General features: G+C 71.0%; 1 protein-coding gene across 3 annotated transcripts in view; it reads right to left on the bottom strand.

Annotated features, from left to right (window-relative positions):
• Window positions 1–2258: 2258 nt before the first annotated feature.
• Window positions 2259–14690, bottom strand: part of AHDC1 (AT-hook DNA binding motif containing 1) — a 49610-nt gene continuing 37178 nt past the window's right edge. For 2 of the 3 annotated variants that reach the window (XM_067311509.1, XM_067311511.1), the window contains exons 2-5: window positions 10363–10531; window positions 8251–8291; window positions 2866–7914; window positions 2259–2592 (exon numbers count right to left, since the gene is read on the bottom strand). In XM_067311509.1, the coding sequence (XP_067167610.1) occupies window positions 2909–7914; window positions 8251–8291; window positions 10363–10531 (5216 nt within the window). In that variant the 3' untranslated portion in view covers window positions 2259–2592; window positions 2866–2908. Of the gene's footprint in view, window positions 2593–2865; window positions 7915–8250; window positions 8292–10362; window positions 10532–14690 lie in introns of those variants that run through there. The other variant, XM_067311510.1, reaches the window with a different exon arrangement.

The following is a 14690-nucleotide window of genomic DNA, read 5'->3' as shown; positions in this document are numbered from 1 at the left end:
TTCACTTTTGATTTTTTTTCTTTCCTCAGGTGTGTGGCTTTTTTTTTTTTTTTTGAATTTTCGGCTTTTTAAATTTTTTTTTCCCGACTTTTTTTTTTTTAACTCCTTTTCTTCAAAAGTATTTACAATTGCTGGTTTTGTGCAGAAAATGAAAATTAATAAAATAAAAATTAAAAATAGAGTCCCTCTGCTTCTGACCGGAGGAGAGAGAGCGCCGGGGGGCGAAGCGGGGCGGCGGGGCGGCCCCCTCCTCTCCTCGCGGCGCCGGGCCGGGGCCGCGGGCGGCGGCGGGGTGGCGCGGGGCCGAGGCGCGGGGTGCTCTGGCTCGCTGGGGCGGGCTGCGGAGGAGAGCGAGAGAGGTGTGAGCGTGGTGGCGGCACCCGTCGCCCGCTCGCGGGGGTCCTGGGTGCCCCCCGCGTCCCTGCGTGCCGGCCCTGCTCCGAGTGGGACCCCCCATCCAGATGTCTGTGCTCCTGCTCATCCCCAGTGTCCAGCACCCGGCGCACCCCACGCTCCAGCACCCTGCGCACCCCAAGCTCCAGCACCCTGCACACCCCAAGCTCCAGCACCCTGCACACCCCACGCTCCAGCACCCTGCACACCTGGGCTCCAGCACCCTGCACACCCCAAGCTCCAGCACCCTGCACACCCCAAGCTCCAGCACCCTGCACACCTGGGCTCCAGCACCCTGCACACCCCAAGCTCCAGCACCCTGCACACCTGGGCTCCAGCACCCTGCACACCCCAAGCTCCAGCACCCTGCACACCCCAAGCTCCAGCACCCTGCACACCTGGGCTCCAGCACCCTGCACACCCCAAGCTCCAGCACCCTGCACACCCCAAGCTCCAGCACCCTGCACACCTGGGCTCCAGCACCCTGCACACCCCAAGCTCCAGCACCCTGCACACCCCAAGCTCCAGCACCCTGCACACCTGGGCTCCAGCACCCTGCACACCCCAAGCTCCAGCACCCTGCACACCCCAAGCTCCAGCACCCTGCACACCCCAAGCTCCAGCACCCTGCACACCCCACGCTCCAGCACCCTGCGCACCCCAAGCTCCAGCACCCTGCACACCTGGGCTCCAGCACCCTGCACACCCCAAGCTCCAGCACCCTGCACACCCCAAGCTCCAGCACCCTGCACACCTGGGCTCCAGCACCCTGCACACCCCAAGCTCCAGCACCCTGCGCACCCCAAGCTCCAGCACCCTGCACACCTGAGCTCCAGCACCCTGCACACCCCAAGCTCCAGCACCCTGCGCACCCCAAGCTCCAGCACCCTGCACACCTGAGCTCCAGCACCCTGCACACCCCACGCTCCAGCACCCTGCACACCCCACGCTCCAGCACCCTGCACACCCCACGCTCCAGCACCCTGCACACCTGGGCTCCAGCACCCTGCACCCCCCAAACTCCAGCACCCTGTGCACTTGGGATACAGCACCCTGCACACCTGGGCTCCAGCACCCTGCACTCCCCAAACTCCAGCACCCCGCACCCCCGGGCTCTGGCCTGTGTCAGACATCCATGCCACGGGGTCTCCCGTTTGGTGCTCAAGACAGAGACGAGGCTGGGGCACCCCGTGCCCAGCGGGTGGATCTCGCCGGGTGCCCATGCCTCGGGCAGAACAGGGTGCTGGGTTACCCAGGTGGGATGCGGCTCCGGAAACCCAGCCGGGAAGCGCCTTGCACCCAGCCCGCCCGCACCTTGCTCGCGCCCCCAGCAAGGGCGTCGAGCAGCCGCCCAGCGAGGCCGCAATTAGGCAGCTCGCGCGGCGTCCGTCGGGCGTCGAGGGGGCCCCTTCTCCAAGGAGGACCGGGAGGCTCGGCAGCGCCCCGGCCCCCAATTAGCCCGGCGCTGATTAGAGGGTTCGGCTCCCGGGGTACTTACTGGGCAACGGCTGCGTCTCCGGGACCCGCTGGCGGAGCTGAAAAAGCGTCGTCGTTGCGGTCGGCTCTCCAAAAACGTAACACCCATTGGCATCGTCGGGCAAGAAAACCACCCCCGGCAAGCGAGCAAACGAGGGGGGGGGGGAAGAGGAAAAAGAAAACGAGACCCTCCGAAAGCAGCCGAAGGGCCGGGAGCGGGGCCGTCGCGCGTCCCTCCGGCGCCGGCTCTGCCTTCGCCTCCAGGTCTTTTCTCGTCGGGGATTGGGGGGGGGGAACCGAGCGGCTAACCCAAGCGTCCCGCGGCCGCCTCCTGCCCGGCCCGGCCGCCCTGCCCGCCGCCTCGTCCCTCGGCTCGCGGCGGGAGCCCGGGCGCCGTCCGTCCGTCCGTCCGTCCGATTGTCCTGCAGCGGGGCGGGAGGTTGCGGCGGGGGCAGCAGTCCGGAAAGCAGAGCCACGTTGTTCTCAGACGGAGCGAGTTTGAGTTTGAAGGGGAAAAAACAGGGTTTTTCTCTCTCTTCCATTTCTCTTCTTTTATTTTTTTTCCTTGCGTTTCGCTTATTTTTGAACTTTTTTAAAACTTTTTTCCTTTTTTTCTTTTTTCTTTCTTTTTTTTTTTTTTTAGAAAACAAACAAACGGTTCCAATCCCAGTTAAATACAGAACTTGAAAAGTGTTCCAGAAAAAAGTGCTGGCTAAATTACCTCTGCAAGAGAAACACAACACACGCAGGGTGAGAAGGGTCCCGGGCGGCCCCCGGCCCCGCCGAGACCCCCTTGGGGGGGGGGTCCCGGGGGACGCTCGTCCCCAGGAGCCACCGCCAGACCGGCTCGGTGGGGTGGCGACACCGACGGGACAGCCGTGGCCCTTGGCACCCCGTGCCCGCGCTGGGCCGCCCGCTGTCACCCCCCCGCGGAGCCGCCGCGACGCGTCCCGGCCCCCCCGTCCGCCGCCCGTCCCGCGAGGCGCCGGGACCTACCCTGTAACAAAACCTCGTTGTCCGGTTGGCACGTCAGCTGACACTACAATGAGGTGACCGTGAAAGTGTCCTCGGGGTGTTGCTCTACCATTGGACCCAAAAACCCGCTCTTCTGGGTGGGGGCCATGACGGGGTGCCCTTGGGGCGCAAAACTGGGGTACCTGTAGTTGTCCTGCAGCTGCAGCATTGAGTCTCTCGGTACGGGGGAGATATTCAAGTCACTGATCAAGGGACAAGCGTAGGGCCCCCGGTGGTGAGCCCGGGCCATCTCCAAGGGCTCCTTCTCGCCCTTGGAGGGATGGGCGCCGCTAGGGCTGGTCAAGTGGGGGTTGAGACACGAGGGGTCCGTCCTGCCCATGAAGTCTACGAGCATGCTGGCGCCCGCTTTGCTGTCGTACGAGGGGCTCCGGGTGCTGGCGTTGGGGGAGTACCAGTACGGGGGGTTTTTGCAGCTGGGGGAGTCGTAGTGTGGCTGAGGCATGGGGAGGTCGCGGCAGGCCATGTGCGGGGCGTGCGGCAGGGCCCCCCCTTGCATGCTGTGTTTGAGCGAGTCGCAGGCCGGCAGCTTGCGGATGTCGCCCGCCCGCAGGTCCTCCTTGAAGGCCAGCGTCGGGGAGCAGTTGGGCGAGAAGGCTTTCTGCAAGCCGGCCTCGAACACAGTCTGCTGGCCGGGGGCCGCCAGCTGGTGCGGGAGGGCGGGGAAGTGTTTGCTCTCCAAATCCGGCTGCCCCAAGCCGGGAGAGTCGCTCTGAAAGCCCTGGACGAACGTCCCGTCGGAAGGGGTGGAAGGGTTCATGGAGTAAGGGCCGGCGTAGTCGCAGGGGTCCCGCTCGCCGACCCCAAAGCCCCGGGACTGGGAGGGCAGGGGGGACATGCTACTGTCCCCGCTGTAGTAGTCTAAGCCCAGGTCTGTGCTCTCTTGGAAGAGGGGGTTCACCGGCTGGGACTTGGTGGGGAATTTGGCCTTGCCCGTCCCCCTCTCCTTCTTGGAGGCGCAAGCCCCGCGGGAGCCCCGGGGCTGCCGGGGCCCCGTGCTCCTCTTGGAGGGGTACACGGAGGAGGACGAGGAGGAGGAGGAGAAGTTCAGGTGGGAAGTGTCGAACATGTCCACTTTCTTCCGCCGGCCCCGTCCAGGCTTGGAGTTGCTCTGGAAGAGGACGCTCTGGTTCCAGTTGTAGCCCGGGGCCGAGGACGCCTCGTTCCAGTCCATCATGAGCTTCTCCAGGCTGGACAGGCTGGACTGGCCCTCGCTGGACGAGGCCTCGCTGTTGGCGCGCCGGTAGCCGGCCGGCTGGTTGAACTGGGTGCTGTCGGAGGAGGACTCGGAGAAGGTCTCCGAGACGGTCTGCTGCTTGGCTTTCTGGGGCGTGTAGTTGGAGATGTCGAGGATGACGTTGGGCTCGTTGAGGTGGCACTCGAAGCCCGGGTTGTAGAGCTGGCTGAAGGCCTCCGAGTTCCAGTCGAGGCCGCCGTAGCCCTGCCGGAAAGCCCACTGGGACGCGCTGGGGAACTGCCGGCAGTTCTCGGGCGAGGGCTGGAAGGAGGCCGAGCCTTTGGGCACCATGTAGCCGCCCGGCGAGACGGTGCTGGCGCGGCTGTCGCAGCGCAGCGGGGTGTGCGAGGCGCTGGAGAACTGGCCCGCCTCGGAGCTGTTGAAGAAGGAGGCCTTGCCGAGCGGCAGGTTGGGGCCGGCCGTCTGCTGCGCGTAGCCGGCGCTGTGGGCGCTGCTGGGGGAGGACGGGAGGCTGCTGCCGCTGCCGTAGGCGAAGCTGCAGTCCTTGCTGTTGGGGCAGTCCTGGGCGGCCGCGTACTGCTTGCCCGGCGGGAACACGCTGGCGGGCGCCACGCTCTGCCCCGCGCTGTAGCTGCCGTACTGGGAGTAACCGGGGGCGGCGCTGGCCGCGGGGTGAGCCGTGGGCGACCGGGACACGGCGGCGGGCGGCACCAGCTTGGGGAAGGCGTCGGCGCCGCGGCACTCGGAGGCGGCCTGGGCGGCGCCGTAGCCGGCGGCGCGGCCGGGCGGGAAGGCCTGGCGGCCCTGCATGGCGGCGTGGAAGGCGGCCTCGGCGCCGGGCGCCACCGCCGCCACCTTGCCGCCGCGGGCCGGGTAGGCGGCCAGGCCGCGCTGGGCCGCCAGGGCGCCGGCGGGCGCCGTGTAGGCGGCGGCGGCGGCCGACTTGCGCGACTCGGCGCGCGAGGCCGAGAGGGCGAAGTCCAGCAGGTCGGAGGAGTCGTCCGAGTCCAGCAAGGAGCGGAAGTAGCCCGTGAAGAGGCTGTGCCTCTCCTGGCTGACCTCGGCCTGCGAGGACGCGCCGCTGCCCGCGAAGAAGCCGGCGCGGCCGGAGGAGCCCGAATCCGGCGCCGCCGCCACGTGGAAGGGCCGGGCCTCGGCGCCCTGGTAGCCGCAGTTGCGGCCGGCGGGGCCGCCGGGGTGGCCGTGGTGGGGGGCCCAGGGGCTGCCCTTCTCGCCGGGCCACTCGGCGGCACCGTCGCCGCCGAAGCTCTGCCCGGCGTTCTGCTCGGGGAAGAGCGCCCCGTTCTTGCGGGCCCGCCGCTTCCGCTTGGGCTTGCCCACGGGGTCGGGCTCGGGCCGCCCCCTCTTGCGCGGGTGCACAGGGTCGGCGTGCACGGCGGCCGGCGCCTTCTTCTTCTTGCCGATGCCCTCGAAGAAGTCGCTGAAGGAGCAGCGGGAGGCGCGGGCGGCGTGGCCCCCGCCGCGCCCGCCGAAGCCGCCCGCCTTGCCGCCGCGCCGGCGGAAGCCCTGCACGCGGTGCAGGAAGTGGGAGATGCTCTGGGTGTCGGGCGCCTGGTGGATGGACTCGGGCTCGCTGGGCGTCCAGCAGCGCGGCGGCGAGCAGCGCCCCGAGCACTGGCTCTGCCGGTTGAGGAAAGCCAGCTTGGCCAGCACGTCCGAGTAGTCGGCTTTGCTGTCGTTGGTGTCGGCGATGTAGGAGGGCTGCGGCGAGGCCAGCTTCTGCTTCCTCCGCCTCCTCTTCTTCACCTCCGGGGCGGGCTCCTTGGGCTTGGCTTGGCCCAGCAGCAGGTTCTTGGGGGGCCGGCCCCGCTTGCGCTTCAGGATGATGGGCATCTCGCCGGGGGGGAAGACCACCACCACGTTGCGCCCGTTGTTCTTCATCTTGAGCAGCGGCGTGGGCTCCACGGAGCTGCTGGCCGCCAGCTCCTTGCCCTCCAGGTTCAGGTTGCTGCTGAGGGACGACACCTTGTAGGTGGTTTTGTTCCTGCGCCCCAAGGACACGGGGATCTTGGCCATCTTCACCACCATCTTCCGCACGCCCCGGCACTTGCTCTTCTTCCCCGCCGCCGGCGCCTTGGGCACCTCGTCGGCTTCCAGGGCGGCGGGGGGCGGCGGGGGCGCCAGCGGCGGGGCGCCGGGCTCCTCCGGCCCCGCGGGCGCCTCGGCGGGCAGGGCGAGGGGCAGGAGGCGGCTCTCGGCGGCCGCGTCGGCCCGGCGCCCTCGCCCGGCCCTCCTCCGGCGGCACAGGATCTTTGGCTTGTCCGTGCGGCGCAGCGCGTACTTGCGGTGGTCCTCGCCGCACCGCCCGGCCCCCCGGCCGCCGCAGGGGCCCCGCTTCACCACGCCGCCCAGCGGGCAGCCCCCCAGCCGGGGCTGCAGGCTGGGGGGCCGCAGGGGCTCGCCGGCCCCGGCGCCCGCCGGCGTCTCCAGCAGTGGCGGCGGTGGCGGCGGCGGCTGCAGCAGCGCGGGCTCGGGGGCCAGCAGCTGCGCCTGCGAGTCCAGCAGCGGCGGCTCCAGGGCGCCGGGCAGCGGCTCCAGCGCCTGCAGCCCCAGCGGCTCCGCCAGCGGCTCCAGCGCCTGCAGCTCCAGCGATTCGGAGAGCGGCTCCAGCGACTGCAGCTCCAGCGATTCGGAGAGCGGCTCCAGCGACTGGAGCCCCAGCGGCTCCAGGTTTTGCAGCTCCAGCGACTCCGGCAGCGGCTCCAGGCTCTGCGAATCGAGCAGCTGGGGCTGGGACTCGAGCGACTGGGAATCCAGCAGCCGGGACTGGGAATCCAGCTCTTGGGCCGGCAGCAACTGGGGCTGCGCCTCCATGGCCTGCGACTCCAGCAGCTGCGTCCCGGGGCAAGCCAAGGAGGCCAGCTCGTTGAGGATGTCCGCCTCGGCCAGGTCCGAGTAATCGCCGGCATCCGGCTGGGAGCACCCGGCTTCCTCTGCGGGCGCTTTGGAGCCCACCATGCCGCCGCCGTGGCCCGGCGGCCGCTGGGCGCTTGCCCCGCCGCCCTCGGCCTCGCCGTCGCGGGGCCGCGCGTGCCGCGGCGGCTCCGTCTTGCAGAGCACGCCCCGCTCCTCGGGGCTGCGGATGCTGTTGGCCAAGGAGGGCGAGGAGAAGAAGCTGTACTGGAGGTCGCGGTCGGCGGGAAGGAGGCGGCTCTCCTCGTGGCCGCCGCCGCCGCGCAGGGTGCCGCAGTCCAGGTGGACCCCGCTGCTCTTCAGGTCCTCGGAGAGGCGGTTGAGGTCCTTCATGATGTCGATGAGCTGCACCACGGGGTGGAGGTTGATGTGCCCGTTGCCGCACTTGCTCCTCAGCAGGGCGACGATGCTGTCGACGTTGCAGCGGCCCGAGGCCAGCGTCGCGTTGGGGAAGGTCTTGGGCGCCCGGTCGCGGGCGGCGCTCTCGTCCGCGCTGCCCCCCACGATCCGGGGCTCGCCGGCGCAGCCCAGCAAGTCCTCGCCCTTGGTGCCGCCGTGCAAGCTCTGGCACCGGTCGGCCGGGTCGCCGTGCAGCAGCGAGCCCGCCTGGTGCTCCCGGCCGAGCGCGGGGCACGAGCCCTCAGGGAAGCTCAGCACGCTGCAGGATAGGGCCTTCTCCGCCGGGCAGGCCGCGGGCCGCTGCGCCGGGTGCCCCGGCGGGTAGTACTTGGGCTCTCGGACGTAGTCGGGCGAGCCTCGGACAACGCTGGTCGTTACCACTGGGCCCGGGGGCTTCACGCGCATCCTGAACTCCTCCTCCCCCGCGTGCCGCTTGGCCGAGCAGTTGCTGACATGGGGGTCGGGAAAGGTGACACAGGGACCTGAATGGGGCAGAGAGGGACAGTGAGGGGACGAGGGCAGCGCTGGGGACCGGCACGTCCTGCCGACAGCCTTCGCGCCCAGCTCTGTCCCCGACACCCCTGCAGAGGGGGGGGTCTCGGGTTTGCCCGTCTCTCTCCGCTCGTCCCCCGTTTGCCTCCCGTCGCCAGCGGGGACCTGGCTGGCACGGCTGCAACACGTCCCTGCCGTCCACAGCCCCATCCTCGCCCCTGCGGCAGGGTCTGGCCCTGCTCCGGGTGAGCCGGATGCCCAGCCGGCAGCGGGACCGCCCGTGCCAGGCCCCGGCTCGCCCGGCGCCCGGGCGGCCTGCGACTTACCCTCGGCTTTGCTGCTGCTCCTGCTATTGCACTTGAGCTCTCTGCAAAGGAAGCGGTGCAGAAGGTTAGCGCCGAGCCGGGTGCCGGGGCGCCCGCCCGCTGCACCCCCACCGTCGGGACGTCCCGCCTCGCTTCCCCCTGTGCCTCCCCGGGGCGCTCCCAGCTCGTGCGGCCAAGCGGGGGCCGCCTCTGCCCATCACCCCGGCGTCGGGGCTGCAAGCCAGGGGAGCTGCCTGCACTCACACGGCAGCTGCCTCCGACCTGGGGACAGAGGGGGACAAGTTCGCCCTTCCCTTGGGTGACGAGGGCTGTTTGGCTCAGCCCTCAAAGGGCAGACGCGGCAGGCAGCGGGGTGTCGCACGCCCGAAACGCGGTCCCAGCTCCGCGAGCTCGGCCCCGCTCCGCGCCCCCCTCCCCGCGGCCGCCCCCCGCGCCGGGTCCCGCGTGCCCTCCGGTGGGGTGTCCGGCGCCGGACTGCCCGCCGCGGCCGGGGGGCTCTGCGGTCGCCTTGCCGCTAGGTGTCCCCTGCGAGCCGCGCAGCCCGCCCGCCTGCGCCACACCGGACGGTGCCGGACTGTCCCGTGCCATCGCGGGCCACCGCGGGCCACCGCGGCCTGGCCCACGCCGCCCGCCCGGCCTCGCGCCCCGCTCGCCGCCTGCCCGGCCCTTCCCCGGCGGCGGGGGGGTGGGGGGGGGAGCTCGGGGGCCCCTCTGCACCGGCCCCCGCCGAAAACACCTGGCGGGACGGCGGGGACGGATCGGTTACGGTGTCCCCGGCACGGCAGCGGGGACGGGAGGAGGACAGAGAAAGGAGGGAAAGAAAGTTCTTTGTTCGCGGGACAGATGGGAGCCAGGAGGCTGCGCATGGCCCCCCCCCCCCCCCCGCGTGCCCCCGGGCACGGAGAGGGGCCGCGTCCCTCCGCGGGACATCGTTTCGCTCCTGCCTTCCCGGCTGCCTTCCCGCGCCCGGGCCCTGGGGCTGGGCGCCAGCCGGAGCAAGAGGGCTGTGCGTGGGGCTGGGGGGGTCCCCGGCCCCTCCTGCCCCCCCGCCACCCCCCTCCCGGGGGGGCAGGACACAGCGGGGTGCTCCCGGGGCCACCCCCGTCGCGGGAACGCCGGTGCCTAGAGGGGGTTTTCCCACGCTGGCAAGGCGGGCACGGAGCCGGGGACCCCCGCGTCCCCCCCCGTGCATGCGGGACGGGGGCTGCGCCGGAGCTGGGGGCGGCTGCCGGGGGAGGGGGGACGGACGCCCCCGAATCGGGGCAGAGGCCGCCCCGTCTCCCAGCCCTCCCAGCGCGGCCGCGGCTCATGGAAAGTCGCCGTTTTTGGAGGAAGTGACCTCAGCTCTTTGGCAGGACTCGCCGGGCACCGCCGGGTGCCGTTCCCACCCCCGGGACCGGCCGCCCCCCGCGCCGGCCCGGAGCTGCCCCGCGCCTGGCCCCGCTTCCTTCCCCACGTCCCACCCTGCCCGGGCGCCGGGCCACGCCGCCCCCCGCCGCCCCCCCACGTCCCGCCCCCCCCCGCCGCGCCGCCCCGCGCGCACAGCTGCCGTCGCCAGGCAACGCCCGGCCAGATGTGGAGCCCGCGGGGTCGGGATCCCTGGGAAGGGCCCCGGCGCCCGCGGCGATCAAAGGCGCCGGCCGCGCTGCCCGGCGCTGGGAGCCCCCGGGGGGGTCCCCATGCCGCCCCCCCTCCCCCCGGCCTCCGCTTCCGGAGGGGCTCCACGCCACCCCCTGCCTCAGTTTCCCCTCTCTGGAAGGGCGGCACCGAGCGGGTGCAACCGAGGCCGCGTGGGGCGCGCGGCACCCAAGGGGGGGTCCAGCCCCCGCCACGCTGCAGCGTGTTTTTCTCGGGGCAAAACCCCGAGCTCCTGCCAGCCGAATCGAAGCCACCTGCGGCTCTGCCGTCAGGCACCCCGCGCTCGTGGGGACACGTCGGTGACGCCGCCTCCCCGCGCAGCCGCAGGGACGCCCAGGCTGGCAGCACCGCCGGCGCAGGGGCACGGGGCAGAGCGGAGAGAGGAGGCAGCCAAACCTGCTGCCGCCTGCCCCGGCTTGTCCCCCGCTGTCGCGGGCCGGGGCCCCCGCGGCCCCCGCGGCGCCGGGGCCGTACCTGGGCCGCGAGTGCTTGCAGTGCAGGTTCACTTTGAAGCTCCTGTCGGCGCCGTCGCCGTCGCTGCGGGGCTGGCGGGGGCCGGAGCCCTGGGCGCGCGGGAACCACTCGGCTGGCGGGCTGGCACCGTTCTCCAGTCCGATGGGCTGGCAGGCGACCGAGCTCCCATCTGCCCGAGGAAGCACAGAGACCCCCCGCGCGTCAGGCGCCGGCACCCCTCCGGCCGGCACGCAGCGGGGCATGGGGCGCCGCGGCCACCCGGGGTGCCACGCTCCCTCCCGCGCCCTTCGCAGGCCTCCCTGGCCGTGCCCTGCTGGAGGGTGCCCGGGCAGGGGGTGGCGTTTGGCAGGGGGCAGGATGCCCCTCTGCCCCCTGCACCCACCCCTGCCTCTCGCCTTGGGATGGCTCTGCCACGTGGCCGCATCAGGGTGCTCCCCTGCCATGCTCCATGCGCGTGTGCGTGTGCATGTGTGTGTGTGCAAGTGCATATATGTGTGCATGTGCGTGTGCATGTGTGTGTGCATGTGCATATGTGTGTGCAACTGCATATATGTGTGCATGTGTGTGTGCATGTGCATATGCGTGTGCATATGTGTGTGTGTGTGTGCATATGTGTGTGCATGTGCATGTGTGCGCACGTGCCTGGGGGTCTGTCTGCTCCAGCCTGTGCTCCCCGGTGCCCCCCGTGCCAGCGTGCCACCTCCCCGGCATGCACGGCACAGGGCGGGCGCGCGGAGGGGTGCGAGGCCGCCGGCCCAGCCAGCACGGTCCACCCGTGCCTGCGCGTCTGGCTGTTTCTCCCCCACAGGCGTGTGCGAATCTCTGCCTGCTCACTCCCTCCCCCAGCGCGCACGCACACACACACCCGCACGCACACACACACACACACACACACACACCCGCGCGGCGTGATCCAGGCTGTTCCTGGTGTCTGGATTAGCGTGACAACTTATCAACAAGGCAGGCAAGGAGGATTCAAACCTGTCAGTGCGTCCACAGCCCCCTCCCCGTCTCCCCGCGCGGCTCCGGGCTCGGCGCTGGCACGGAGGCGCAGGCACCTCTCCCGCAGCCCGGCGCAGAAGCGCCGCTGCGCTGCCTGCGCGGTGTAGAGTTACACCGAGGGCAATGTGGAGCAGGAAAATATGCGCTAGAAAGACCGGTCTAGTCTCTGATGAAGCTGCTAATGTGCCCGGAGCCGAGAGCGGTTGGAGGGGAGGCAGGCAGGAAGGAAGCAAACAGGAGGCTTTCCAGAAGAGCCGCCGGGAGCCGGTCCCCGCCGCCCAGGCTGCGCGCGGCTCGGCGCGCGGGGCTGCGGGAGCGCGCCCTGCCGCGGGGCCGCTGCGACGGAGGCGCCGGTGCACCGGGCGCGAGGCCCGCGGCGGCGCAAGGGTGCCGGGACCCGCAGCAGGCGCGGGAGCAGGCGGCTGCATGGGCAAAGCCCGAGAGGCGCCGGTGCAAAGGGACACGCGTGGGGGGGGGACATGTCACCCAGCTCTGGCAGGGTGGCACATGATGGTTGGTGCCGGTGGCCCCGGACTGCACGTCCCTCCGCGCTGCCCCATCCAGCCAGCTCTTACCCGGCGCTGGCCACGTCTCCCGGCGGCCACCTCCCTCGCCCCGGATGGCCACCATGCTGCCTGCCCCGCGCAGGAGGACGGGTCCGCGGCGCGGCGGCCACCCAGCCCGGGCGGCCCCGGCGGGACGCTGGCCACGGTGCCAGCTCCGGCACGGCCGGGATGCTCGCTGCGCCACCGCGCTCACTTTCACCTCCTCTGCTCAGCCCCAGGCAGCCGCCACATGTTTCGCATTAGGCGCTCCGGACTTCGCCGTTCCCGGGTTGCTAGCCAGGGGTAGGGCCTTTTCTTCCCTTTTTTTTTTTTCCCTTTTTTTTTTCCTTTTTTTTTCCTTTTTTTCCCCCCCCCCCCTCACTGGTTACAAAACACCAGCGGAGACCACACACAAGAGAGCAGGGATGGGGAGAGGGAGAGCGAGCCGGGAGCCGCGGGGCGGGGGGCAGCCGGCGAGGGGGAGGAGGAGGAGGAGGAGGAGGAGGAGGGAGAGCCGAAGGCAGCGGAGGAAGGCGAGCGCGGCGGCGGGGGGGGGGGGATCTGCGGGGGGCGCGGGATTGCGGTCACCTCGGCTCCCTCCCCTTCCTGACCCCCGGAGCCTCGCGAAGATAAGAGCCCCCGAAGAGTGCTGACTCGCCGCGCAGAAATCCAATATCCGCGCCCGCTGCCCGAATCGACTACCTGGGCTCGCGCCTCCCCGCCCGGCCTTAATCCTGCCGCTGAAAAAGCTTTAATTAGTTTAACAGTTCCCCGGCTTCGCCGCGCCGTTGCAGCCCGGCCCCGGCGGCACGCGGCGGCTTTCCAGCCCCGGCTCGCCCTCCCGGTGCCCCCCCCCGGCGCCCTCCCCGCAAGGGCTCGCTTGGCACCGACGCGCCCCGCAGGACACGGCCGCGCTTTGGTGCCCGGCTCCGAGGCCACCCAGGCGTCGGGGTGGGGCCGGAGATGCCACCGGGAGAGAGCCGGGCGGCGGGGACCCGGCTGCCACCCAGGCGGGGACGCGCTGCCCCGCTGCTGCCTCCCCCCGCTCCGGGGTCCGGGGCGCCGGGTCCCTAAACGCCCACGCGTGTGTGTCACGGGGGGCTGGGCACCCCTGTCACACGTGTGCTGGCTGCACATGCTGCCACATCTGTCCCTTGAACGCGCACGTGCACGCTGGCACGCGCGGCTGGGGGTGTCTCCCCGTTGCACGGGCGCGCGCACGCGTTTGGGGCACCGCGGCAGTGCCACACGCACGCACGGGCGCGCGCACCCACCCGGGGGTGCTGCCTCTCCCTTGCACACGTGTGCACGCACAAAGACGCGTCTGGGGCCCCGTGGAGGTGCCTCTCCCTTGCACACGCAAACGCACACACGTCCGGGGGCACCTTGGAAGTGTCTCCCCCTTGCACACGCATGCCCGGGGGCACTATGGAGGTGCCTCTCCCTTGCACACGCATGCACACGCGTGCCTGGGGGCACCCTGGGGGTGTCTCTCCCTTGCACACGCGTGCCTGGGGGCACCCTGGGGGTGTCTCTCTCCCTTGCACACACATCCCTGGTGCACCGTGGCGGTGCCTGCCTTGCACACGCATGCCTGGGGGCACCGTGGGGGTGGCCCTCCCTCGCACGCGCGCACCCCCACGCCTCCGCCGTCCCCTCTGCGCCCCATCTCTCTCATGCTCTCGCCCCCCCCCGCCCCCCCGCCGTTCCCTGCGGAGCCCGTCCCGGGCCTGCTGACACCAATGGAAAATCCCCTCCAGTGACAGCTTCCTGGCAGGAGCTTTCCAAGGGTTTCCGTGCTCCCTGGCCAGCCCCCCAGGGCCAGCTCCTCCCTGCGCCGCGCGGGGGGCCGGGCTGGCAGACCCCCCCGGCCTCCCTGCCCCACCGCCCGGCCCCCTCCCTCGCCCCCCCCAGCACCTGGCCCCGCGCCATCCCCGCCACCCCCCACCCGGGTGCTCCCTGCCGGGGCGCGGGAACAGAGCTGGGGTAGGAGCTGCGTGTGCGGCACGGTGCCCCCATGGCACGTCCCTGTCCCCGGGAGCTCAGTGTGGCCCCCCTGTCCCTGGGGTCACCCCACGGTGCCCACGGGGAGCCTGAGGGGACGGCACGGCGGCCGAGCCCAGTGTGGTCAGGCGGGACCCCAACCTGGTCCCCAACCTGCTCTCCAACCCTGCCATCAACTCTGTCCCCGACCTGGTCCCCAATCTGGTCTCCAACCCTGCCATCAACTCTGTCCCTGACTTGGTCCCCAACCTGGTCCCCAAGCCAGTCCCCAGCCTGGTTCCCAAGCCAGTCCCCAATCCAGTCCCTAACCCTGTCCTCAACCTGGTCCCCAGCCTGGTCCCCAACCCAGTCCCCAAGCCTGTCCCCAAGCCGGTCCCCCACCCAGGCTCGCTGGTGGGGTCCGGAGGAGCGGGGCAGAGGCAGGGGTTGAGATGGAGCGACCCGAGCGTTATCCCAGGAAAATCCAGCCTTCGCCAACCCCCGTGAACCAGGCGCTGGGTTATAGCACAGGACGAAGCGGGGGCGGTGTGGCCCCGGGGGTGCTCGGTCCCGCAGCCCGGCCAGGATGTGGGTGACGGGCCCCCGGCTCCCGCCCGCCCTGAGCCCGCGGAGCTCGTCACACGCGTGGAACAAGCGGGCGGCCCAGCAAAGGCCACGTTTGGACGTTCTTGAGCACCTTCAACATCGATCACCTTCCTCGCTCCGCACAGGGCCCCGTTTGCCACTGGCCCCCGCCACGGACCCGCCTGGCCCCGGCTCCCTCCTCTTCCTCCCGGC

The sequence above is a fragment of the Apteryx mantelli genome, chromosome 27 (genome assembly GCF_036417845.1).
Source record: "Apteryx mantelli isolate bAptMan1 chromosome 27, bAptMan1.hap1, whole genome shotgun sequence".
NCBI lineage: Eukaryota > Metazoa > Chordata > Aves > Apterygiformes > Apterygidae > Apteryx > Apteryx mantelli.
This window is presented reverse-complemented; position numbering and strand designations above follow the sequence as displayed.